Below are 22,260 nucleotides of genomic sequence, written 5' to 3'. Positions count from 1 at the left end.
CCCCCCCCGTACTGTGTTTCCCTGATCCCCCTGTACTGTGCCTTTCTGCCCCCCCAGTGGTGTGCATTCCTAACCCCCCCCTTGTACTGTGCCTTTCTGACCCCCCCTCCCTAGTGGTGTGCATTCCTCACCCCCCCCCCATATCGTGTTTCCCTGATCCCCCTGTACTGTGCCTTTCTGACCCCCCCCCCCCAGTGGTGTGCATTCCTGACCCCCCCCCCTGTACTGTGCCTTTCTGACCCCCCTCCCTACTTGTGTGCATTCCTTACCCCCCCGTACCGTGTTTCCTTGACCCCCCTGTACTGTGCCTTTCTGACCCCCCCCCCCCCGTGGTGTGCATTCCTGACTCCCCCTGTACAGTGTTTCCTTGACCCCCACCCCCCTGTACTGTGACTTTCTGACACCCCCCCCCAGTGGTGTGCATTCCTGACCCCCCCTCCTGTACTGTATCTTTCTGACCCCCCTGTACTGTGCCTTTCTGACCCCCCTCCTGTACCGTGTCTTCCTGAAACCCCTGTACTGTGCCTTTCTGCCCCCCCCCCCAGTGGTGTGCATTCCTGACCCCCCTGTACTGTGCCGTTCTGACCCCCTGCCCAGTGGTGTGCATTCCTGACCCCCCCCCGTACTGTGTCTTCCTGAGCCCCCCCCCCGTACCGTGTCTCCCTGACCCCACCCCCCCCCAGTACTGTGCATTCCCGACCCCACCCCTCCAATACCGTGTCTCCCTGACCCTCCTGTACTGTGCCTTCCTAACCTCCCCCCCCCCCCCCCGTACCATCTCATCCTGATCCCCCCCATACTGTGCCCTCCCGCCAGCCTTCTCTAAAATTGTAACATTGTATGTCTTCTTACTATTTACTTCCGATGATCGCTGGCTCCACCTAGTGGACATAATGGAGTATGCTATATTTCAAATTCACTCCATGTTCATTATGAATGCACCAATCTTCACTACTGCCCATAATAAGCGAAGAACATTCGACCAAAAGAACTTTTTTTTTTTTGTTTGCTACATTCTCACAGGGGCTGGTTAGTTTGCACAGAATGAATGTACATGCATTTTTTGCTGGATGAATAGCTATGACAATTTAAAGTGGTTGTAAACCCTTACAAACCACTTTGACCTGCAGTTAAGCCTAGATTAAGGCTTACCTGTAGGTCCAAGCAATATCTCCTAAACCTAAAAAAAAAATTGGAACGAAACTAATTGCACATGTCCAAAAAGATCCCAAATCTCTTCTTTACCTTTAAAAACAAAATGTTTTTTGATCTTTTGCTTTTAAAAAAAAAAAAATTGTTTACTTCCAACCCTGGACTGGAAATTACATCATAACGTCGCTCCGGTCCTCCAAGGCCATAGAGGCGATCAAAGACAATCTACTCTTTGTTCGCCTCTGTGGCACAATTGGAATGTTTCTTGGGCGAGCTGGTAAGCCTGAGAAGGTGGTGGGCTGGCCCGGGTACCATGTGATCGCTGTGACCAATCACAGTGATCACATGTCAGTTGTGCACCATGAAGGGCTTTCATTCATAGTCTTTAATTGTGTACTATTGTGACGATCTCTGTGACTGGTCATAGTGATCACATGGTACAGACAGGGCCAATCACAGCGCATCTGTACCATGTGATAGCCCTGTCACAGTCCATGCTATTACAAAAGCGACTTCCGATTCCTCCTGTATTTGAATTGTATTGTAAGTGTACTGTCTGTAAGTGTACTGTCCGCTCATTTTTAAATGCAGCTTATACAGTGTGCTATGCCAGCCTCTAATAGAGGGGCTGGCATGGACTTATTTTGTTGCCTTAACAAACACTTTAAGAATTGCCTTCACTGGAACTGGGTTGGGCTTGGCCCCTTAGTTCCAGTGAAGCCCAACCACAAGCCCAACCCCTGAAAAACAACCCCACACCATAACCCCCCCCCCCCCCCCCCCCACCAAATGATTTGGACCAGTGCACAAAGCAAGGTCCATAAAGAAATGGATGAGCGAGTTTGGGGTGGAGGAACTTGACTGTATACATATATGAATATAATCAATTTATATTATTGTTACTCATGTTATTATTTCTTACCCTCAAATTTTAAAGCTAGCCAATCAATTTCAGATATGTCCTTGCATACCTACCTTGCAGCTATGCTTCATTTAAAGTCCCATCCCATTTTTCCTATAATACTTGGTCATGGATGGAGGTAGATGAACCTATACATTCTTTGCCTCATATAAAGTCTTAATTTCCCCTTCCCCCCCTCTTTTTGTCAAGGTCCATAAAAGACATGGATGAGTGAGTTTGGGGTGGAGGAACTTGACTGGCCTGCACAGAGTCCTGACCTCAACCCGATAGAACACCTTCGGGATGAATTAGAGTGGAGACTGTGAGCCAGGCCTTCTCATACAACATCAGTGTCTGACCTCACAAATGGGCTTCTGGGAAGAATGGTCAAACATTCCCATAGACACACTCCTAAACCTTGTTGTTGCTGCTGGGGGGTCTACAGTTGCAGGGGTGGTACTTTGTTTCTGGGGGATTCTATTGTTGCATGGGGGATCCATTGTTGCTAGGGGGTCTACCGTTTCTGGGGGGGGGGGATCTATTTTTGTGTGGGGGATCCATTGTTGCTGGGGTGGGGTCTATTGTTATTGGGGTGGGGGGGGTCTATCAAGTTCCATACAAATTAATTAGTAGCAGAAAATTATACTTGGTTCTGTATTCTCTAAAAGGGGCAGTACAGGGAGGTGGGTAGGGGGTGGAACCAAGGGATGGTACTCAAAGGTGGGTAGGGGGGCGGAGACGAAGGAGGGTGACTCAGAAGGGAGAAGTTCCTGCACCTATTCATTGAGGAAAAAAAAGCTTGCATTTATATATAAAATGTTTGGGGGTTCTAGCAAAAAAATGCATATTTTTATATATAGGAGAGAAATGTCAGATAAGTGTTTGGGGTTTCTAAATAACTTTCTAGCAAGTAAATCTTTAATGGTTCTGATATTTCTCATATTGTGCTCCTCACTCCCTCTTATCACCTTTGTGTTGCAGACTCCAGCATGTACGCACATTTTCTATTCAATGCATTTGACACCGACCACAACGGCTCCATCAGTTTTGAGGTAAGTGTCATTTAATAAGAAACTATTGAACACTGTGCTAAATTAAACCTAAGATATCATCTGCTTGTATTTTGCCTTCTCTGGCCCCCTCCTCCTCCTCAACATGATGATGACATTTTTAAATAAAACCTTTCTGTTTTCATTACATATCTTATTTTAAATCCAGTGATGTCATCTCTGGGTCTCTGGTCTTTTCTATGCAATGTAGGCAGATCATGGCTGGTAGGAGGGTCCAGCAGGTTGCTTCCTGATAACATCACATCGCCCCGCCTCAGTACTCCTCCCCAGAGCCCTCAGTCCTGATGCAAGCAATGGATTGGCTCCTGGGAGGATTTATGGAAACATCACAGTGCCTTGATTGGTGGATGTCAGTCTGGAGGCGTGGGTGTTCTCAGGCAGGCTGTATTTGCATAGGTAACGCCCACATGTGGCGCTGAGCTTTTATGATTGAAAGAGTGGCAATCCAATGAATGAAAGGGGAGGGCTAGGGACAGTCGGACTGGGGAGGAAAGTCGTAGATGATGCTGGACGTCCTTCAGACAGAAAATAAGGTGGCTGGGGGAGAAGGAGGTTGGGATGCTGGGGAGGAGGATGGGATGTGGGGGAGAAGCAGGTTGTGATTGTGGAGGAGAAGGAGGTTGGGATGATGGGGGAGAAGGAGGTTGGGATGATGGGGGAGAAGGAGGATGGGATGCTGGGGGAGAAGGAGGATGAGATGGTGGGATGAAGGAGGTTTGGATGTTGGGGGAGAAGGAGGTTTGGACACTGGGGGAGAAGGAGCTTGGGGCGCTGGGGGAGAAGGAGGTTGGGAGGCTGGGGGAGAAGGAGGTTGGGAGGCTGGGGGAGAAGGAGGTTGGGAGGCTGGGGGATAAGGAGGTTGGGACGCTGGGGGAGAAGGAGGTTGGGACGCTGGGGGAGAAGGAGGTTGGGACGCTGGGGGAGAAGGAGGTTGGGACGCTGGGGGAGAAGGAGGTTGGGACGCTGGGGGAGAAGGAGGTTGGGTTGCTGTGGGAGAAGGAGATTTGGATGCTGTGGGAGAAGGAGATTTGGATGCTGGGGGGGAAGGAGGTTTGGACACTGGGGGACGAGATTTGGATGCTGGGGGAGAAGGAGGTTGGGATTCTTGGGAGAAGGAAGTTTGGATGCTGGGGGAGAAGTAGGTTGGGATGCTGTGGGAGAAGGAGGTTGGGATGCTGTGGGAGAAGGAGGTTGGGATGCTGTGGGAGAAGGAGGTTGGGATGCTGGGGAAAAAGGACACGGGGGAGAATGAGGTTGGGATGCTGGAGGAGAAGGAGGTTGGAATGCTGGGGGAGTAGAAGGAGGTTGGGTTGCTGGGTGAGAATGAGGATGGAATGCTGGGGGAAAAGGGCACTTGGGGAGAAGAACATCAGGACACTGGGGGAGAAGGAGGTTTGGATGCTGGGGAAAAGGGACACTGGGGGAGAAGGAGGTTGGGATGCTGGAGGAGAAGGAGGTTGGAATGCTGGGGGAGTAGAAGGAGGTTGGGAGGCTGGGGAAGAAGGAGGTTGGGATGCTGGGGAAGAAGTAGGTTGGGTTGCTGTGGGAGAAGGAGGTTGGGATGCTGGGGGGGGGGGGGGGGGTTGGGCTGGGGAGAGGTTGGGATGCTGGGGGAAAAGGGCACTTGGGGAGAAGAACGTTGGGACACTGGGGCAGAAGGAGGTTTGGATGCTGGGGGAGAGGGAGGTTGGGAAGCTGGGAGAGAATGCGGATGAGATGGTGGAAGAGAAGGAGGTTGGGATGCTGGGGAAAAAGGACACTGGGGGAGAAGGAGGTTGGGATGCCGGAGGAGAAGGAGGTTGGGATGCTGGGGGAGAAGGAGTAGATTGTTGGCTGTTTTTATGACATATCTCTGATCAGTATTCTTTCTCCTGTAGGATTTTGTAGCAGGATTGTCAGTCATCTTGCGAGGGAGTATAGACGACAGACTGAACTGGGCCTTTAATTTGTATGACCTAAACAAAGATGGCTGTATAACTAAAGAGGTACGAGTGTCTATTCACAATGATGATGACTTAATTCCCTAGCAAAGCGCCTTGTCCTTCCACATTATAGTCCTCCACCCCACCTCCCAACATTTTTCCCATTCACTACCAAAGTAAATGGCATTCTTCCAACTGACCACAAATGTAAGGGGCATTCTTCCCATTGGCTACCAATGTAAGAAGCATTCTTCCCATTGGCTACCAAGGTAAATGGCATTCTTCCCACTGAACACCAATGTAAGGGACATTCTTCCCATTAGCTACCAATGTAAGGAGCATTCTTTCCACTGATCACCAATTTACGGGGCATTCTTCCCATTGACATCTATTTTTGCAGGGGTTCCCTGAGTCCAAATAATTACGGTATGTTAATGACTCTCCTCTGTGGTAAAAAGGTTGAGTAAAGGCCAGTGTTGCCAACCTACCAGATCGAAAATTTACTGACACGACACCCAAAATTTACTGGCACAGCCAACTGGCTGTGCAGTTCCAAAAGTTACAGGCAGTTCCAAAAGTTTACTGGCAGTTCCAAAAGTTACAAAATTCCAGTTTTAAGTGCAAATTAGGCTACAGATAAGTACAATATGCAATTAGCAATGTGATTTAGGGTAGATATTAAAGCGGGAGTCCGCCGGGACTCCGCGTTTTTTTTTTTTTTTAAAAGCCAGCAGCTACAAATACTGCAGCTGCTGACTTTTAAAATAGTGACACTTACCCGCCCAGCGCGCCCGCGATGTCGGCACCCGAAGCCGATCTCTAGATCGTCACTCGGGTGCTGCCGCCGCCATCTTGGGTATGGGAATCAGGAAATGGAGCCTTTCGGCTTCATTTCCCGGTTCCCTACTGCGCATGCGCGAGTCGCGCTGCGCAATAAGGACGGTCCCCGCTGCCTCTGGGATCTGTGTGTTTCCCAGCAGGCAGCGGGGCACTTGCGGAAGGGGGCGGGCACTTGCGGAAAGGGGCGTAATCTACGCCCCTTTCCGCAGAGAGCTATCCCGGAAGTGGGTGCAGTTACCTGGATTATCCAGGTAACTGCACCCCCCTCCCCCCTGAAAGGTGCCAATTGTGGCGCCGGAGGGGGGGAGGATTCCGATGAGCGGAAGGTCCATTTTAGGGTGGACCTCCGCTTTAAGGCAAAAAGCATATTTCTTATTTTATTTTTAATATAGGAAGTAGTTCAGGGACAGGACTCAGCAAGGCAATACATTAGAATGGGTGATGCACACATGAAATTGACTCTCACAGTGATACTGACAACAGTGTGCCGCAGCACGGATCACCGACAGGACCCGCCCCTTCCTGAGTCACAGTGACATTCTTTCTACATGCCAGGTAGTCCCTTCAGTCCCCTCCAATCCAAACAGCACTGACAGACCCACTCCTGGCTTGCCTTAATCCCATCCTGCAGACCCGCACACAGGGCTCCCTTGCACCATGAAATCACACGACACGCTCAGACACCGCCTCCACCTGACCCGCCAGCACCGCCCTAACACACTATAGCAGGCACTTGGATAGTCTCGGTTGGCCATGCGCAGTTCTGAGCCAAACGTCACAGCCATATTTTTTACTGGCAACCTTTTCCTCTTATGCCACGTACAAATGACCGGTCTTGCCATCGGAATAAACGCTGAAGGTTTTTTCGATGGAATTCCGACGGAATTTCCCTCAAGCCGTCTTGCATACACACGGTCACACCAAATTCCAACTGCTAATAACGCGGTGACGTAGAACACGTACGACTGGACTAGAAAACGGAAGTTCAATAGCCAGTAACCAATAGCTACTTGCTTCAGAGCATGTGTCTTTTTTGGGTCGTCAGAACAGCATACAGACAAGCGGTTTTCCCGATAGGAATTGATCCCGTCGAAAAAATATGGAACATGTTCTCTTTCTAGGTCCATCAGAATTTTCGACGTAAAAAGTCCAATGGGGCATACACACCATCGGAATATACGGTGAAAAGCTCTCGTCTGACTTTTTCTGTCGGAAATTCCGCTCGTGTGTATGGGGCATTACTGGCATTTACCAACAGGAGAAGAGTGCCAATTTTTTACTGGCTGCCAGTAAAAATACTGACGGTTGGCAATGGCAACACTGGTAAGGGCTGATCTACAATAACAATGCTACCCAGTACTGGTGCCCAAACCCTGCTCTGAAATCTACATCCAGTGAATTATTTTGTTTGCCCCACCTTCTGGAATTAAGAGTTGGGGGTTCCGTAAACCTGCAAAATCTGGAATACATGGGCAGGGTTTTCAGGAAGGGGGAGGGGGCTGCATCGACCTGCACCTATCAGACAATATATGTTTGATCACTGAAGCTCAAGTTATTATGTTACTATGTCTATTGTCTTCTTGCAGGAGATGATGGACATCATGAAGTCCATATACGACATGATGGGGAAGTACACCTACCCGAATATGAGGGAAGAGGCACCCCGAGAGCATGTAGAGAACTTTTTCCAGGTGATTTTTCCAGACCAATGAATCGCCATACTGTGTCCATCACACTGCTCTGCGTATTTAACATGTCAGTCTCTTTTTTTTTCCTTAGAAAATGGATAAAAATAAGGATGGTGTAGTCACAATCGAAGAATTCATAGAATCATGTCAGAAGGTAATGTGGTGATTTATGGGCTCCATACTGGAACGATAATGATATTGTGCATGGTTACATTGAATCTGTGCCCCGCCCATACTCATCTTCTGTTTGCTCGCCCAACTGCTTTGTTTGGTCACTGAATGATAGAGATTCAACTTTTAAACAGTTGTCACCAGTCCCCATTGGAGGACTTCCCCTGATAATTCCTGTTTCAGTGGCAATCCTTAGATTTCCCATCACATTCTGTTTTGGGGGCAATGGTCACTAGGACTAAATAAATATATGGTCATATGGCGTTTGCTGACCCTTCTCTGCTAGAAGGCGCCAACACTATAGGGCGATCTTAATGCTGGAAGCAGTTCATGTGATCCCTGTGATTGACTGCAGAAATAGAAAGAGATAGCCCAACCACCGCACACCTCACCCGGTCCGAGTGGCTAGCAGGTAAAAGCAGCCTTCAGACCATGTCCCCAACATGTCTTGTCCCACCCTGGGACTTAATCATGGAGATCTCCATGGTTAAGCCCCAGGGTGGGGCTAAACATGTCGGAGATGTGGTGTGGATGAATCGAGCTGAGGCTGCTTTTACCTGCTAACCACTCGGGCTGGGTGAGGTGTGCGGCGGTTGGGCTATCTCCTCCCTTTTCTGCAGCGTACTTTGGGTCTGGACGAACCTCTCCTCAGTCTGCACCCATTATGGCCAATATGAGCAAAAATAGGTGGGGATGCGTCATTGGTTGCTAGGGCACTGGCAGATGCCAATGTCCTAGCAATCAATGATGCATCGCTGGTGCCAATCAACTGGATGCTGAGAGATTCTCCAGCAGAGAGTTGAGCTTAAACAAAGTTTTGTGGACAATGGTCACCAAGACTAAATAAATGTAATGTCATGGGGGGCTTGCTGACCCTTCTCTGCCAGCAGGAGCTGACCCTTTTGGGCGATCTTAATTCTGGAAGCAGGCTGGCAAACTCTTAATCGTGTGATTACTGTGATTGGCTGCAGAAATAGGAAGAGATAGCCCGACCGCCGCACACCTCACCTGAGTTTTTAGCAGGCAAAAGCAGCCTCAGCTGGATTCATTCAGACCATGCCCCCAACATGTGCCACCCCGCTCTGGGGGTTAATCATTGAGATCTCCATAAGCTCCATGATTAAGCCCTAGGGTGGGGCAAAACATGTTGGAGACGTGGTGTAGATGATTTGAGCTGAGGCTGCTTTTACCTGCTAACCATCTGGGCCGGGTGAGGTGTGCAGGGGTTGTGGCTATTTCTTCCCATTTCTGCAGCGTGCTTTGGGTCTGGATGGACCTTTCCTCAGCCTGCCTGCACCCTCACCAGTCAATGGCATCCAACTCATCAGACCTTGATAGCCTGAGTGGAGATCCTTAACCATTTATCATGGGTCACTCTAATTGGCTGTCTGGAGCCAGAAGATCCACACACAGTGATGGGAGCTGTTGGTGACAGCACAATCACAGTGCTGGTAGTGGGGAGCGAGCACATTCTCACTACACAACAGCAGCACCAACTGTATGCATAGGTATGGAGGCACTGTGGTAAAGCCCACCACTGTGCTGCATATATATGCATATGGCCAGCAGGAAGAGGTTAATATAGCTAAATTATGCCGATACAATGATGTTTATAACAAACATCCCACATAAATTCCATTTAACATGCTTAATAGGGTACCAATTAGGGATGGTGTACGAGTTCCAAGTGACACAGAGAGGCCTAACTAGATGGTCTGTTCGCCCCACTCTCCGAACCAAACCTTTGGTTGCTGGGAAAGCATTTAATCGGTGGTGGTAATATTACCACCACTAAATGTAAGGGTTTCATGTTCAGGACTCATTAGCTGCTAGAACGCTGGTGGCTGCAAGTATTTGCCAACAGAGAGTTGAGCTTAAACAAAAGGGCCAGCGATTCTAGCAGACATCATTGACCAAATATTGCTGGGTATGCATCATTCGTTGCTAGGGCACCAGCAGCTGCCAGTGTCCTAGCAACTAATGACACATCCCCGGCCCCAATTAACTGGCTGCTGGGAGGTTCCCCAGCTGAGTGCTGAAAGTAAACGCAGGGGCCAGGGATGCTAGCTGACATCATTGACCAAATATGGCTGGGGATCCCCATTGGTTGTTAGGGCACAAGCATCTGCCAGTTCCCTAGCAACCAATGACGAATCCCTGGCCCCAATCAAATGGCTGCTGGTAGATTCCCCGACTGAGAGCTGAACGTAAATACAGGGGCCAGGGGTGCTAGCTGACATCATTGAACAAATATGGCTGGAGATGCGGCATTGGTTGCTAGGGCAACAGCAGCTGCCAGTGTCCTAGTAACCAACGATGCATCCCTGGCCCCAATAAATCGGCTGGCTGCTGGGAGATTCCCCGGTGGAGGGCTGAGCATAAACAAAGAGGCCAGTGATGCTAGCTGACATCATTGCTCAAAAATGGCGGACATCATTGATCATTGGCTGCTAGGCGCCAGCAGCTGCCAGTGCCCCAGCAACCAATGATGCATCCCTGACCCCAATCAATTGCAGGCTGGGAGATTCCCTGGCTGAGAGCTGAATGTAAATACAAGGGCCAGGGATGCTAGCTGACATCATTGACTAAATATGTCTGGAGATGCTTAATTAGTTGCTAGGGCACCAGCAGCTGCCAGTGTCCTAGTAACCAAGGATGCATCTCTGATCCCAATCAACTGGCTGCTGGGGTTCCCCAGCAGAGGGCTGAGCGTAAACAAAGGTGCTAGGGATGCTAGCAGCCATCATTGACCAAATATGGCTGGGGGATGCGTCATTGGTTGCTAGGGCACCAGCAGGTGCCAGAGACCTAGTAACCAATGACCCCTGAGTGGGGCTCAATTGGTTGCATTGACTTCAAATTGGTTTGTGTTAACATTCACAACTTTATGTTAACTATATTGGTATGATGGGAAGGAATCTAATGCTGATTTCGAGCCAAGTCCTCTCATCCACCATCACAAATGGTCTTTTAGCTCAATGGTCACAAATTCTCCCAACACACTCCAAAATCTTGTAGGAAGCCTTCCCGGAAAAGTGGAGGCTGTTATAGCTGTAAATGATGGGTGGATGGGTCGGCAACTCCATGGTTTTGGAATGGAATGTCCAACAAGCTCTTATAGGTTTGATGGTCAGGTGTCCTCAAACTGTTGGTCATACGGTGTCTGCATACTTGTTTGATGCTAAAAGGTTAGTATAAGGTAGAGGTTAGAAGTCCCCCTTTTTTTAAATGTACAATAATTCTTTACATTTCTTGTTACATAATGTCAAATTGTATCCTTTTCTGACTACAGGATGAAAACATTATGAGATCCATGCAGCTCTTCGACAACGTCATTTAGCAAAAGCTGCGTCTGAACGGATTTCGGCATCACACTTACGAATAGACATTCTTCTGGCTGCACAATTACAGAATAGTTTGTCTGATGCAAACTAAAATGCAATTATAATCTCTGTACTATTTTACGGCTGTTGTAAACACCTAAAAAAAAAAAAAAAAAAAAAAAGGAAGAAAACAAACCAAACCCTACCATCGAAAAATCAAACCCTACCGTTGAAGATTCCAAAGCTCCAGTTTCCTGACGTTAGCCCACTGCCACCTAGTGGATCCGTCCAGAACACCGATTAGATTTGCCCTTGAAAAGAAAAGATGTTCTCATTCAAAATGATGGTGGTTCAGGGATATTTTTTATTTTATTTTTAATTTATTTTTTTAATATCATGGGAACCTTCTGAAAACCTTTTTACAGAGCGTGGTGAACTTTTTGTCCAGAACGGGGAAAACATGACGTAAAATCTTCCTTTCTTTGTGAAACATAAAAATGTTACTGCATCTGTAGCCACGCACCAATATTTATTAGGTTTATTAATTTATATGGAGCTTATAAATTCTGACGCACTTTACAGAGAATATTCACAGCAGTCCTTAGTGGGATATACTGTCTTATTTCCTTATTCCCATCAATATATACACTTTCTGTGGATTGGAATTCATTTAAAGGGCCTGTCCACCCCCAAAGTGATATCTTGATTAGGGATGGCATCTGATGGGTTGAAAATCTATCATAGATTTGCACTCCTGGCTGCTTTCTTATTATAAAACCCAAATAAAAATCCAGCAGGAAGACTCTCTTGTAATTGGTGTGGCATTGGGGCAGAGCTCAGGTGCAGGGGTTTCTCACAGGGGCGTAACTATAGGGGGTGCAGCAGTCGCGACCACAACCGGGCCCTGTGATGCAGGGGGCCCATGCAGCCCCCTCTACATATGGCCGGCAGCAGCATAGGCAGCTAGGGGTACCAGTGCACCATGCACACGGGTGGCTGGAGGTGGAGGGTGACTAGCAGAGCTCCATGCTCTACTAATCGCACTGGCTGCTCTTTAGTTGTGCATTCCCCGCATGACCTCGGCCGGCTCCTCAGAGTACCCCTCTCCTGCTCCATGCATTGCCGCTCAGTCCGATGTCTGTTTTCCCCAACCAGTGGTGGAACTACAGGGCTCACAAAGGTCATACCTGTGACCATGCCCTGGAGTTCCACCACCGGACTCGGAGGGAAGGGCCCTGGCTGGGGTTCAGGGGGGCCCTTCATGGTTTCTTGCATCGGGGCCCTGAAGGTTCTAGTTACGCCACTGGTTTCTGAGTAGGAGTCCCCAAGAGATATAAGGAACCACTGGATTATTTAGCCTTCCAGTATCCACATTAAACTCAATTATTACATTTGCTAGGGTGACCATTAAACTTACCCAGGTTAAAAAGTGTGCAATGTCAGAGAGTCCCCTAAGCAATGGTACTCAACTGTTGTCAGCCCATGGCCTCTACTTTCCCAGGTTTCCAGCAAGATGCAGGTCCCTTAAACTTCCACAGTGCTTCTTAGTGCCCCACAACCTCCCATAGTGTCCCACAGTACCCATAGGTCCCCTAAGAGCCCTCAACCTCCACAATGCCCCAAAACGTCCCATAGTGCCACTCGGCCTTCTACAGTGCCACTAAGCCTGCTACAGAGCCTCCAGTCCCCCACAGTGCCCCAAACCTCCAAGAGTGTTGAAAAGCATGCAAAGTTGTGGGGTATAATCTAAGCAATGGTTCTCAATCACTGTCTGTGCATGCCCCCCTCTCCCAGGCTTCCAGCAAGATGCAGGTCCCTTAAAACTTCCACAGTGCTTTCCATCTCCCATAGTGACTCCCAACCTCCAACTGTGCCCCCAGGCCGCCCTAAGAGCCCTCAACCTCCACAATGCCCCTAATCCTCCCACAGTGCCTCTCAGCCTCCCACAGTGCTCCCCAGTCCCCTCCAGAAACCACATCCCCTATAAGTTGGTGTCTCCAAGACCCTGCCTCTAAATATGTGTGTGGCCCCGATTTCCACAATTAGCTCCACATGTGCAGGAACTAACATAAGGTTCATTCTTTAATCCCTGGACATGGCCCAAGGACACAGCATGGACTGGACAGAGGACCAACATGCAATAAGGTTCAGGAAAACTCATGATTACGTCCCATGTAGACCCCACCTTTAAATATGCAGAAACTGCCCATCGCACCCACTTTATAGGTTAGTCCTGCCATGACCCTGCCTCTAAATAGGTGAGTGGCTATTATTCCCACAATGAATGCCTTTTTTTTAGTTCCTGCACACGTGTAGGAACTAAAATAAGGTTCCTTCTTTGATCCTGGGACATGGCCCAAGACACAGCATGGGCAGGGCAGAGGACCAAGGTGCAGAGATGTTCAGGAAAACCCATGGTTAAGTACCACTGAGATTCCAACTTTAAATATGTAAAAACTGCCAATCACACCCACTTTATAGGTTGGTCCCACCAAGACCCTGCCTCTAAATATGTGAGTGGCTATGATTGCCACAAATAATGCCTTGTTGAGTTACTGCACATGTGCAGGAAGTAAAATAAGGTTCATTCTTTATGGGTTGGTCCCACCAAGACACTGCCCCTAAATATGTAAGTGGCCCGATTCCCACAATGAATGCCTTTTTGAGTTACTGCACATGTGCAGGAACTAAAATAAGGTTAATTCTTTGAATCCAGGACATGGCCCAGGACACAGCATGGGCGGGACAGAGAACCAAGATGCAGGAAGGTTCAAGAAAACCCATGGTTACGTCCCACTTAGATCCCACCTTTAAATATGCAAAAACTGCCCATCACACCCACTTCATGAGTTGGTCCTGATTCCCACAATGAATGCCTTTTTGAGTTATGCGCACATGCAAGAACTAAGATAAGGTCCATTCTTTGATCCCGTGGCATGGCCCAGGACACAGCCTAGGCAGGACAGAAGACCAAGATGGAGAAATGTTCAGGAAAACCCATGGTTAAGTCCCACCAAGACTACACCTTTAAATGTGCAAAAACTGCCCATCACACCCACTTTATGGGTTGGTCCCACCATGACCCTGCCTCTAAATATGTGAGTGGCTATGATTCCCACAAGTAATGCCTTGTTGAGTTACTGCACATGTGCAGGAACTAAAATAAAAATGGTCATTCTTTGATCCCAGGACATGGCCCAAGACACAGCATGGGCAGGACAGAGAACCAAGATGCAGGAAGGTCCAGGAAAACCCATGGTTACGTCCCACCTAGACACCACCTAAGATCTCACCTTTAAATATGCAGAAACTGCCCATCACACCCACTTGATGGGTTGGTCCTGCCTCCAAATGTGTACATAGCCCTTGATTTCCACAATTAATGCCTTTCTGAGTTACGCACACAAGCAGGAACTAAGATAGGGTTCATTCTTTGATCCCGGGACATGGCCAAGGACACAGCATAGGCGGGACAGAGAACCAAGATGCAGGAAGGTTCAGGAAAACCCATGCATTGTGGCATATTGGTACAATGCACAAAATGTGAAAGAGCCCCGGATGTTGCTGGGCAGGATAGCAACAGGAAGCAGATGCTACCCTGTTTCCCCAAAAATAAGACCTAGCGTGATTGTCAGTGATGGCTGCAATATAAGCCCTACCCCCCAAATAAGCCCTAGTTAAATTCCTTGTAGGTCTTATTTTCAGGGTAGGGCTTATTTTTGGGGGAAACAGGGTAGGGTTTATTTGGGGGGTAGGACTTATATTGCAGCCATCACTGACAATCACGCTAGGTCATATTTTCGGGGAAACAGGCTAGTACAGCTTTCATATACTTGTGCTAGTTTATGTATAACTACATCTCATTATTTTAAAACAAATACTTATCTAAAGTTAATGATCTGAAGTCAAGCTATAATAGGACCCAAAAATTAGCCCTGTCCCCTGTCCCCCCCAAAGATGGAAATAATATCCCCCTAAATATATAAACCCAGCCAAGGCATGCTGGGAAATGTAATGAGTCCGCAGCCAGGGGAACTGCGCCCCCAGATGACACCGCCCCATTGTCCTTATTTGTAACTACAACAAGCCTGCGCTATAATACAACGCTTTAGAATTCCGGTTTTATTATACAGGTCACGTGACCAAAAAAAAAAAGTTATTTTAATCCCGAAACAATGTTTCTTATATCATTAGATTATTTTGTTGCTTATTTTAGAATGTAGGAATTGGCTAGAGACTCGCAAGGCGTTTGTAGATCTTTGTTGGATGTTAGATGATAGCATTCTAGGTACGAGCTATGAGGGACCATGTCCATAAACTGTATTTTTATATCCTTTCATGTATGCTAGGCTTAAAGAGAACCTGTCCCAAAACGGGCGTAGCAAGAAACAAAAATTCAATGACTTAAAAGGTATGTCCAACCCAAAATGTTTTTTTTTTTTTTTTTTTTTTTTAGTTTTGCTTATAGTTAGGAGGGGTTAAAACCCCTGTCAGGTTTAAACCGCTATCACCTCTCCCCTCCCACTTACTGTTCTGGTGACAATGGTTAAAGTATATGTATGTGTATAGGTACAACAACATATAAAAACCCTCCCCCCCCCCCTTTTATTTTTTAATAGGTGATCACATAACCTCTGTTCTCTGCTGCTTAAGGCGCTCAGAGAGCTGACCATGCTGTGCTCTGATGCCTAGTGTGGTCAGTTTTAAATAGGACAGCAGAGGGATTGGCGGGATCACCAGGGATTTCACACAAAGGGAGCAATACAGAGGGAACGGTAGGCTTTTTCATATGAGTACGTGGTACAGCAGCCACACATCAGGAATAAAAAAGTGTTGGGTTTACATATTAATATATCATCATTATTATTACTATATTATAATTATATAGGTTTAAAAAAAAAAAAGTCCATTGAGTTCCCAGAAAAGATACGAGTGAATTTGTATCATTATAATATTATTGCAAACGCCTAATTGTGACTGGTCCTCTTTAGTGAATACACCCCAAAAACGGGTTCCTCTATTTTTGAGTGGCGTGAAACGTGGATTCTGTAACAAGCTGGGTTTTTCAGCCAAGCTACTTGTATCAGCACTCCTTGAGTTCCCTATACATCCCTATGAAGAGTCCCTTTGGAAGGCAAATACGGCATCTCTGTGCCTTGCGCCCCCTAGTGAGAATTTATTTCGAAGCTCATCAAAGTTTCAAGTCAACAACCTAGAAATGAATAGGCAGATGAGGAGTTCTGACTTTTTTTTTTCTGATCAGCATACTCATGCTGGGTCGGTGCCTCAAAAAAAAAAAATTATTAAGTCAAAAAGGGCCAGCAAAGCAGCCAGGTAGCCAGCATTTTTCAGGAGGCCCTCATACTTCTCTTGCCGTGGGTTGACTTTAAGGCTGGTGACGACGACAGCTTTGCTGATCTACCATGATCCTGGAAGGGTTCGACTTCTAGCGTCTCAAACGCCGGCTCAAAATTATTCCTTCTGTTGTGGGGCAGTTGCTCTCTTTCACCCAATGATGAAATATCCCAGTGTGGTATGACTGATTTCCCGAGTTGTTTTCCCTCCGCAAGTTACCAAAAAACATAATTTTAGGAAAAATTTAGGGTTCGCACAGTTGTTGCAAATAATCCCAGTAATGTGTCTAAATAATGATTTCCTTTGATCGTCAGCTCCATCTAGTGGCATAATGTGGTATTTTCCTGAAATAGCGCGATCAGAGAAATACCACATGGTGGCCACTAGATGGAGCTGTTGATCATAGGAAATGACTTTGGCCCTTGTAATAGAATTCATGTGAGGGAAGATGTGGTCTAACGACCAATGGGACGCTACCTGCAATATTGTAATAGATACACCTATGGGATAAGCTGTCCGGTTGCTCTGGGCAAAGAAAATATTCCTTTTAGGAGATTCTTCTGATCTTATCCTTGGACACTTGGATTGTCACCAAGAGCATTAGGAGAATTTAACAATATTCTAAGCAGTTGGTCCGACCTTCAGGTGAGAGTCAGACATGTCCATTTTAGGTCATTACTCCCATTTAGCACAGTATAACCAAATAACTGAAATCAATACGTTAACATGTAATGAAATTAATCAATACATTTGAGTTTTTAGCTTTCAGTAAAATAACACTTCGGGTTTATTTATAAAATAAAGAAGAAAAAAAAAAAAGAATAGCTATTCACCCAGAAAAACCTCTGGTACCTTCATTCTGCAAGGTTGAATGTTATTCATTCTTGAAATATAGAATGGTTTGGGAAGTACTGCATTATGGCCACTAGATGGAGCAGAGGATCATACTTGTTTTCTAGGATCTTCATCTCCATCTAGTGGCCATAATGTGGCATTTTCACAATCCACTTCTTTTTTTTTTTTTTTTATGAATGAGTATAGGTATTAGGAAATAGAACATTAAATTTTGCTCCAATTGCACAAAACGAACGTACCAGAAGTTTTCGATGGACCAATAGCTATGCAAATTTTTTATAAATACAACCCTTGGTGAAGGTCTCTGTTGGGGCACTACCTTCTCCCTGGTGCAGACTTCTCAAAAGTGGACACTATGCTGCATTTTTATTTTTCATTAAAATGTTATAATAATGTGTTTGAGGACTATGTGGTCCAAATTCCGGGCTCGACTAGGTGATCCACCATACTTTTGGCTGGAACAAGGGGTGGGCAGAATGAGCGGCTGCGCAGGGCACAGTGTGCATTCCAACTACTATAAGGCTGACAGGAGTAGTGACAGCAGCATTACTACTTCTGTCAGCTCAGTGCTGGAAGCAGCAAGGAGAGAGCTGGGAGGAGGTGCGGGCTGTGTTTCTCGCCCCATCCTCCTCATAGGCTTGCACATAATGAAAGGGGGCGGGGGGGTAAAATTTGGTATCTTAGCCCTGGGCACTGGATGATCTTGTCCCAACGATGCTTTTGGCACCTCAGAGTTGTAGCCCTGCTTCTTTCTTAAGGCTACTTCAGCTCTTCCCCACTCTTGGGACCCAATCAGAAGCTGGTGGCTTCCACAGGTGACATCACCGAGGGTGAGAAACAGAGATGCAGTTCTGGGCAGAAAGATTGCACTGTACAGGGCAGCATCAAAGGGCCCGAACTTTACACCACAGTCACATAAGTAAAAGAGTAAGCTGGAAATAGCCATATTCAATTGGACTCGTTCCGTAATGCTGAAGATACTTCGTAGTTTCTCCAAGTAATTTCTTCAGTTCTAATAAGTTCACTATACCCCAGCATTTATATCCATACAGGTAGTACAGACACCCTAATTCAATCACCATGGAAGATGTCAAGGCAGATGTTGATTGTCCAAGAACAGGAGGCGAGGTGTGGAAGTTGTGTAACCACCCTCTTTTGGTTCCTTGGTGTCAGAAAGTGTACATAGGTGTTGGCCCTCAATTATATAGAATTGTTAAATTGCCTGGCAGAGATAATAAATGAGCATTATAAGTAGAAGACAGATGGGGGTCGAAGGCCTTCACCCTGTTCGGGGATATCAAACTGAAACAACCATCCCTGAGCAGGGGTGGGGACTCTCAGCTCCTTCCGCCTTCCAGAAAACTGGCTTGGATAAGATACAAAATGAACACCAATGATGGGATTATGTAACAAGAACATGGTGGTTCCACAACTTTCACACCTCCTTCCTGTTCTTGGTCAATCAATATCTACGCATTCCATGGTGACTGGTTTTTGGTGCTACCTGTGTGGATATAAATATTGGGGTAAGTTCCTGACATAGAAGAACATAATTGGAGATATGAAAATTGTGGAACCACCAAGTTATAGTTACATAATCTTATCCTTGGTGTCAGGAAGGCTTCACAGGTGCAAACTTCTACATTCCATGTGGCTAAATCACTTGGGTAGTGGAGATGTTAAAGCGCCATCATATGTGAAGGACAGATGGCATTGAAGGCTTCCACCCCTGTTCAGAGATGGTTGTTCTAAGTTGACATAGATGGCATCTTTTCATACATGGTTCTTGGGAACCAGCTTCCCTTTTTATTTCCCTAAAATGTGCACTTTACTGTCCTCAAAGAATGTTCCTTTTCTTTAAGGTGTAGAAAGGCCAAAGAGTCCTTCTTGTCACCAAGGATGGGAGTATGTAACTAGAACAGGGTGGTTCCACAACTTTCACACCTCCCATACTTTTATTGGGCAATCAATAGCTACACATTTCACGATGACCGGGTGTTGATGCTCCCTGTGTGGATATAAATATTGGGGTAAGTTCCTGATGCTCGGAATTGAAGAAAAACATAATGGAAGGGATGAAAGTTGTGGAACCACCAAGTTCTAGTTACATAATCTTATCCTTGGTGTCAGGCAGGCATGTACTGGCCATTGGGACAACCGGGAGTTTCCCGGTGGGCCGATGGCTCAGTGGGCCACTCTGATGTAAGGGGGCTGCTGATGGGACACTCTGATGTAAGGGGGCTGATGATGGGACACTCTGATGTAAGGGGGCTGATGATGGGACACTCTGATGTAAGGGGGCTGGTGATGGGACACTCTGATGTAAGGGGGCTGGTGATGGGACACTCTGATGTAAGGGGGCTGGTGATGGGACACTCTGATATAAGGGGTGCTGATGGGACACTCTGATGTAAGGGGGCTGGTGATGGGACACTCTGATATAAGGGGTGCTGATGGGACACTCTGATGTAAGGGGTGCTGATGGGACACTCTGATGTAAGGGGGCTGGTGATGGGACACTCTGATGTAAGGGGGCTGATGATGGGACACTCTGTTGTAAGGGGGTTCTGATGGGACACTCTGATGTAAGGGGTGCTGATGGGACACTCTGATGTAAGGGGGCTGGTGATGGGACACTCTGATGTAAGGGGGCTGCTGATGGGACACTCTGATGTAAGGGGGCTGCTGATGGGACACTCTGATGTAAGGGGTGCTGATGGGACACTCTGATGAAAGGGGTGCTGATGGGACACTCTGATGTAAGGGGTGCTGATGGGAAACTCTGATGTAAGGGGGCTGATGATGGGACACTCTGATGTAAGGGGGCTGATGATGGGACACTCTGATGTAAGGGGGCTGATGATGGGACACTCTGATGTAAGGGGGCTGATGATGGGACACTCTGATGTAAGGGGGCTGGTGATGGGACACTCTGATATAAGGGGTGCTGATAGGACACTCTGATGTAAGGGGTGCTGATGGGACACTCTGATGTAAGGGGGCTGGTGATGGGACACTCTGATGTAAGGGGGCTGATGATGGGACACTCTGTTGTAAGGGGGTTCTGATGGGACACTCTGATGTAAGGGGGCTGGTGATGGGACACTCTGATGTAAGGGGGCTGGTGATGGGACACTCTGATGTAAGGGGGCTGGTGATGGGACACTCTGATGTAAGGGGGCTGGTGATGGGACACTCTGATGTAAGGGGGCTGGTGATGGGACACTCTGATGTAAGGGGGCTGGTGATGGGACACTCTGATGTAAGGGGGCTGGTAATGGGACACTCTGATGTAAGGGGGCTGGTAATGGGACACTCTTATGTAAGGGGGCTGGTGATGGGACACTCTGATTTAAGGGGGTGCTGATGGGACACTCTGATGTAAGGGGGTGCTGATGGGACACTCTGATGTAAGGGGGTGCTGATGGGACACTCTGATGTAAGGGGGGTGCTGATGGGACACTCTGATGTAAGGGGTGCTGATGGGACACTCTGATGTAAGGGGGCTGGTGATGGGACACTCTGATGTAAGGGGGCTGGTGATGGGACACTCTGATGTAAGGGGGCTGGTGATGGGACACTCTGATGTAAGGGGGCTGATGATGGGACACTCTGATGTAAGGGGGCTGATGATGGGACACTCTGATGTAAGGGGGTGCTGATGGGACACTCAAAATGTACATGGGCCGGTCTGGATGAAGTCCAGGGCCAAATTTCTTTCCCAGTCCAGCCCTGGTGTCAGGAAAGCTTCATAAATGCAAATTCCTCCATTGTACGTGGCTAAATGTGGGAACTACCAAGCCGCTTGGGTAGAAGAGATGTTAAAGCTCCATCATATGTGGAGGACAGATGGCTTTGAATGCTTCCACCCCTGTTTGGAGATGGTTGTTGCACATTGACGTAAAGGGCCTCTTTCACACCACTTGGGAACCAGTTTCCATTTTTCGTCCAAATTGTGTACCTTAAAAAGAATGTCCCCTTTCCTTGAGTCCTTTCTGACACCAAGGATGGAATTATAGAACAGATATAGTGTCTTCAATCATTAGAACTGTAGAAGTGGTTTGAAGAAGCTACTAAACATCTTAAACCTTAGAGAACAAGTCCAGTTGAATGTGACCAACTACTACTAGCCATACCATGACCTGGATAAATGAGCAGTCCCATAAATATGTTCAGGACAGGTTCTCTTTGGCATAGTCCAAGAACAGAAAAGGCGACGTGAAAGCTGTGGTACCACCCTGTTCCAAGTACATAATTCTATCCATTGCGTTAGTATTGTCTGCACGCTTGTTAATCCTTCGACTTACGCGGTTGAAGGTGTGAACTGATGTTGGTGACATTATATATGGAGGACAGAGGGTGTCTTCCATTCCAGGGAATGCACTGTAGAGGTTTCATCGGAAATGTGACAACAACATCAATTACGATTGGTACAGAAATCCTATGCACAGTCATTTCTTTTTTTCTTTTTTTTTTTGCAAAGTGCAATAATCTTCTATGACGTAGAAATTGTAAGGGGTGCCCTATTCCATTGTTGTTTTTTATATCGGGTGGGTAAATAAAAAAAAATTAAAAAATAAAATTAGTAGCATGCTTTAGAAAATACAGAGATTATGTATGATTGCTTGAAACTCAGCCTGTGTATGTAAAAGCTGAGAAACGAAAAATACAGTTAGCAATATCCCAGCGCTGGAACTGAAAAGAATCCCTCCATTCTTCCAGCTGGCTTCCATGATGTTAACATTGGAATGCCTCCTTTTTTTCTTTTTTTTTTGGGGAATGTCAAAGATTTCCAGCATGACAGGTATGGACTGAAAGTTTCTATAACCTCATCTTTCTACATGACTCGGAGGAATGTTCTATGAAAACTTTCCTTGTGTTCCATGGACTGGATGCTTGTTTCATCTCGATTATGGAAGTTGAACCGCACTGACCTAAAAACATGCATGAGCTGTGTATAGAGACTCGCCCACTTATATATAA

The 22,260-nt window shown here is 47.0% G+C and overlaps 1 protein-coding gene across 4 annotated transcripts in view; it reads left to right on the top strand.

Moving 5' to 3' along the window:
* KCNIP2 (potassium voltage-gated channel interacting protein 2) overlaps positions 1 to 20,425 on the top strand; it is a 564,205-nt gene extending 543,780 nt beyond the window's left edge. For all 4 annotated transcript variants that reach the window (XM_077455685.1, XM_077455683.1, XM_077455682.1 and 1 more), the window contains 5 exons: positions 3,035 to 3,105; positions 5,001 to 5,108; positions 7,472 to 7,576; positions 7,665 to 7,727; positions 11,037 to 20,425. In XM_077455685.1, coding sequence (XP_077311811.1) covers positions 3,035 to 3,105; positions 5,001 to 5,108; positions 7,472 to 7,576; positions 7,665 to 7,727; positions 11,037 to 11,084 — 395 coding nt within the window. In that variant the 3' untranslated portion in view covers positions 11,085 to 20,425. The remainder of the gene's footprint in view (positions 1 to 3,034; positions 3,106 to 5,000; positions 5,109 to 7,471; positions 7,577 to 7,664; positions 7,728 to 11,036) is intronic.
* The last annotated feature ends 1,835 nt before the right edge of the window (positions 20,426 to 22,260 follow it).

The sequence above is a fragment of the Lithobates pipiens genome, unplaced genomic scaffold (assembly GCF_037356315.1).
Source record: "Lithobates pipiens isolate NorthernLeopardFrog02 unplaced genomic scaffold, aLitPip1_a1.2 Scaffold_25, whole genome shotgun sequence".
Lineage (NCBI taxonomy): Eukaryota > Metazoa > Chordata > Amphibia > Anura > Ranidae > Lithobates > Lithobates pipiens.
This window is presented reverse-complemented; position numbering and strand designations above follow the sequence as displayed.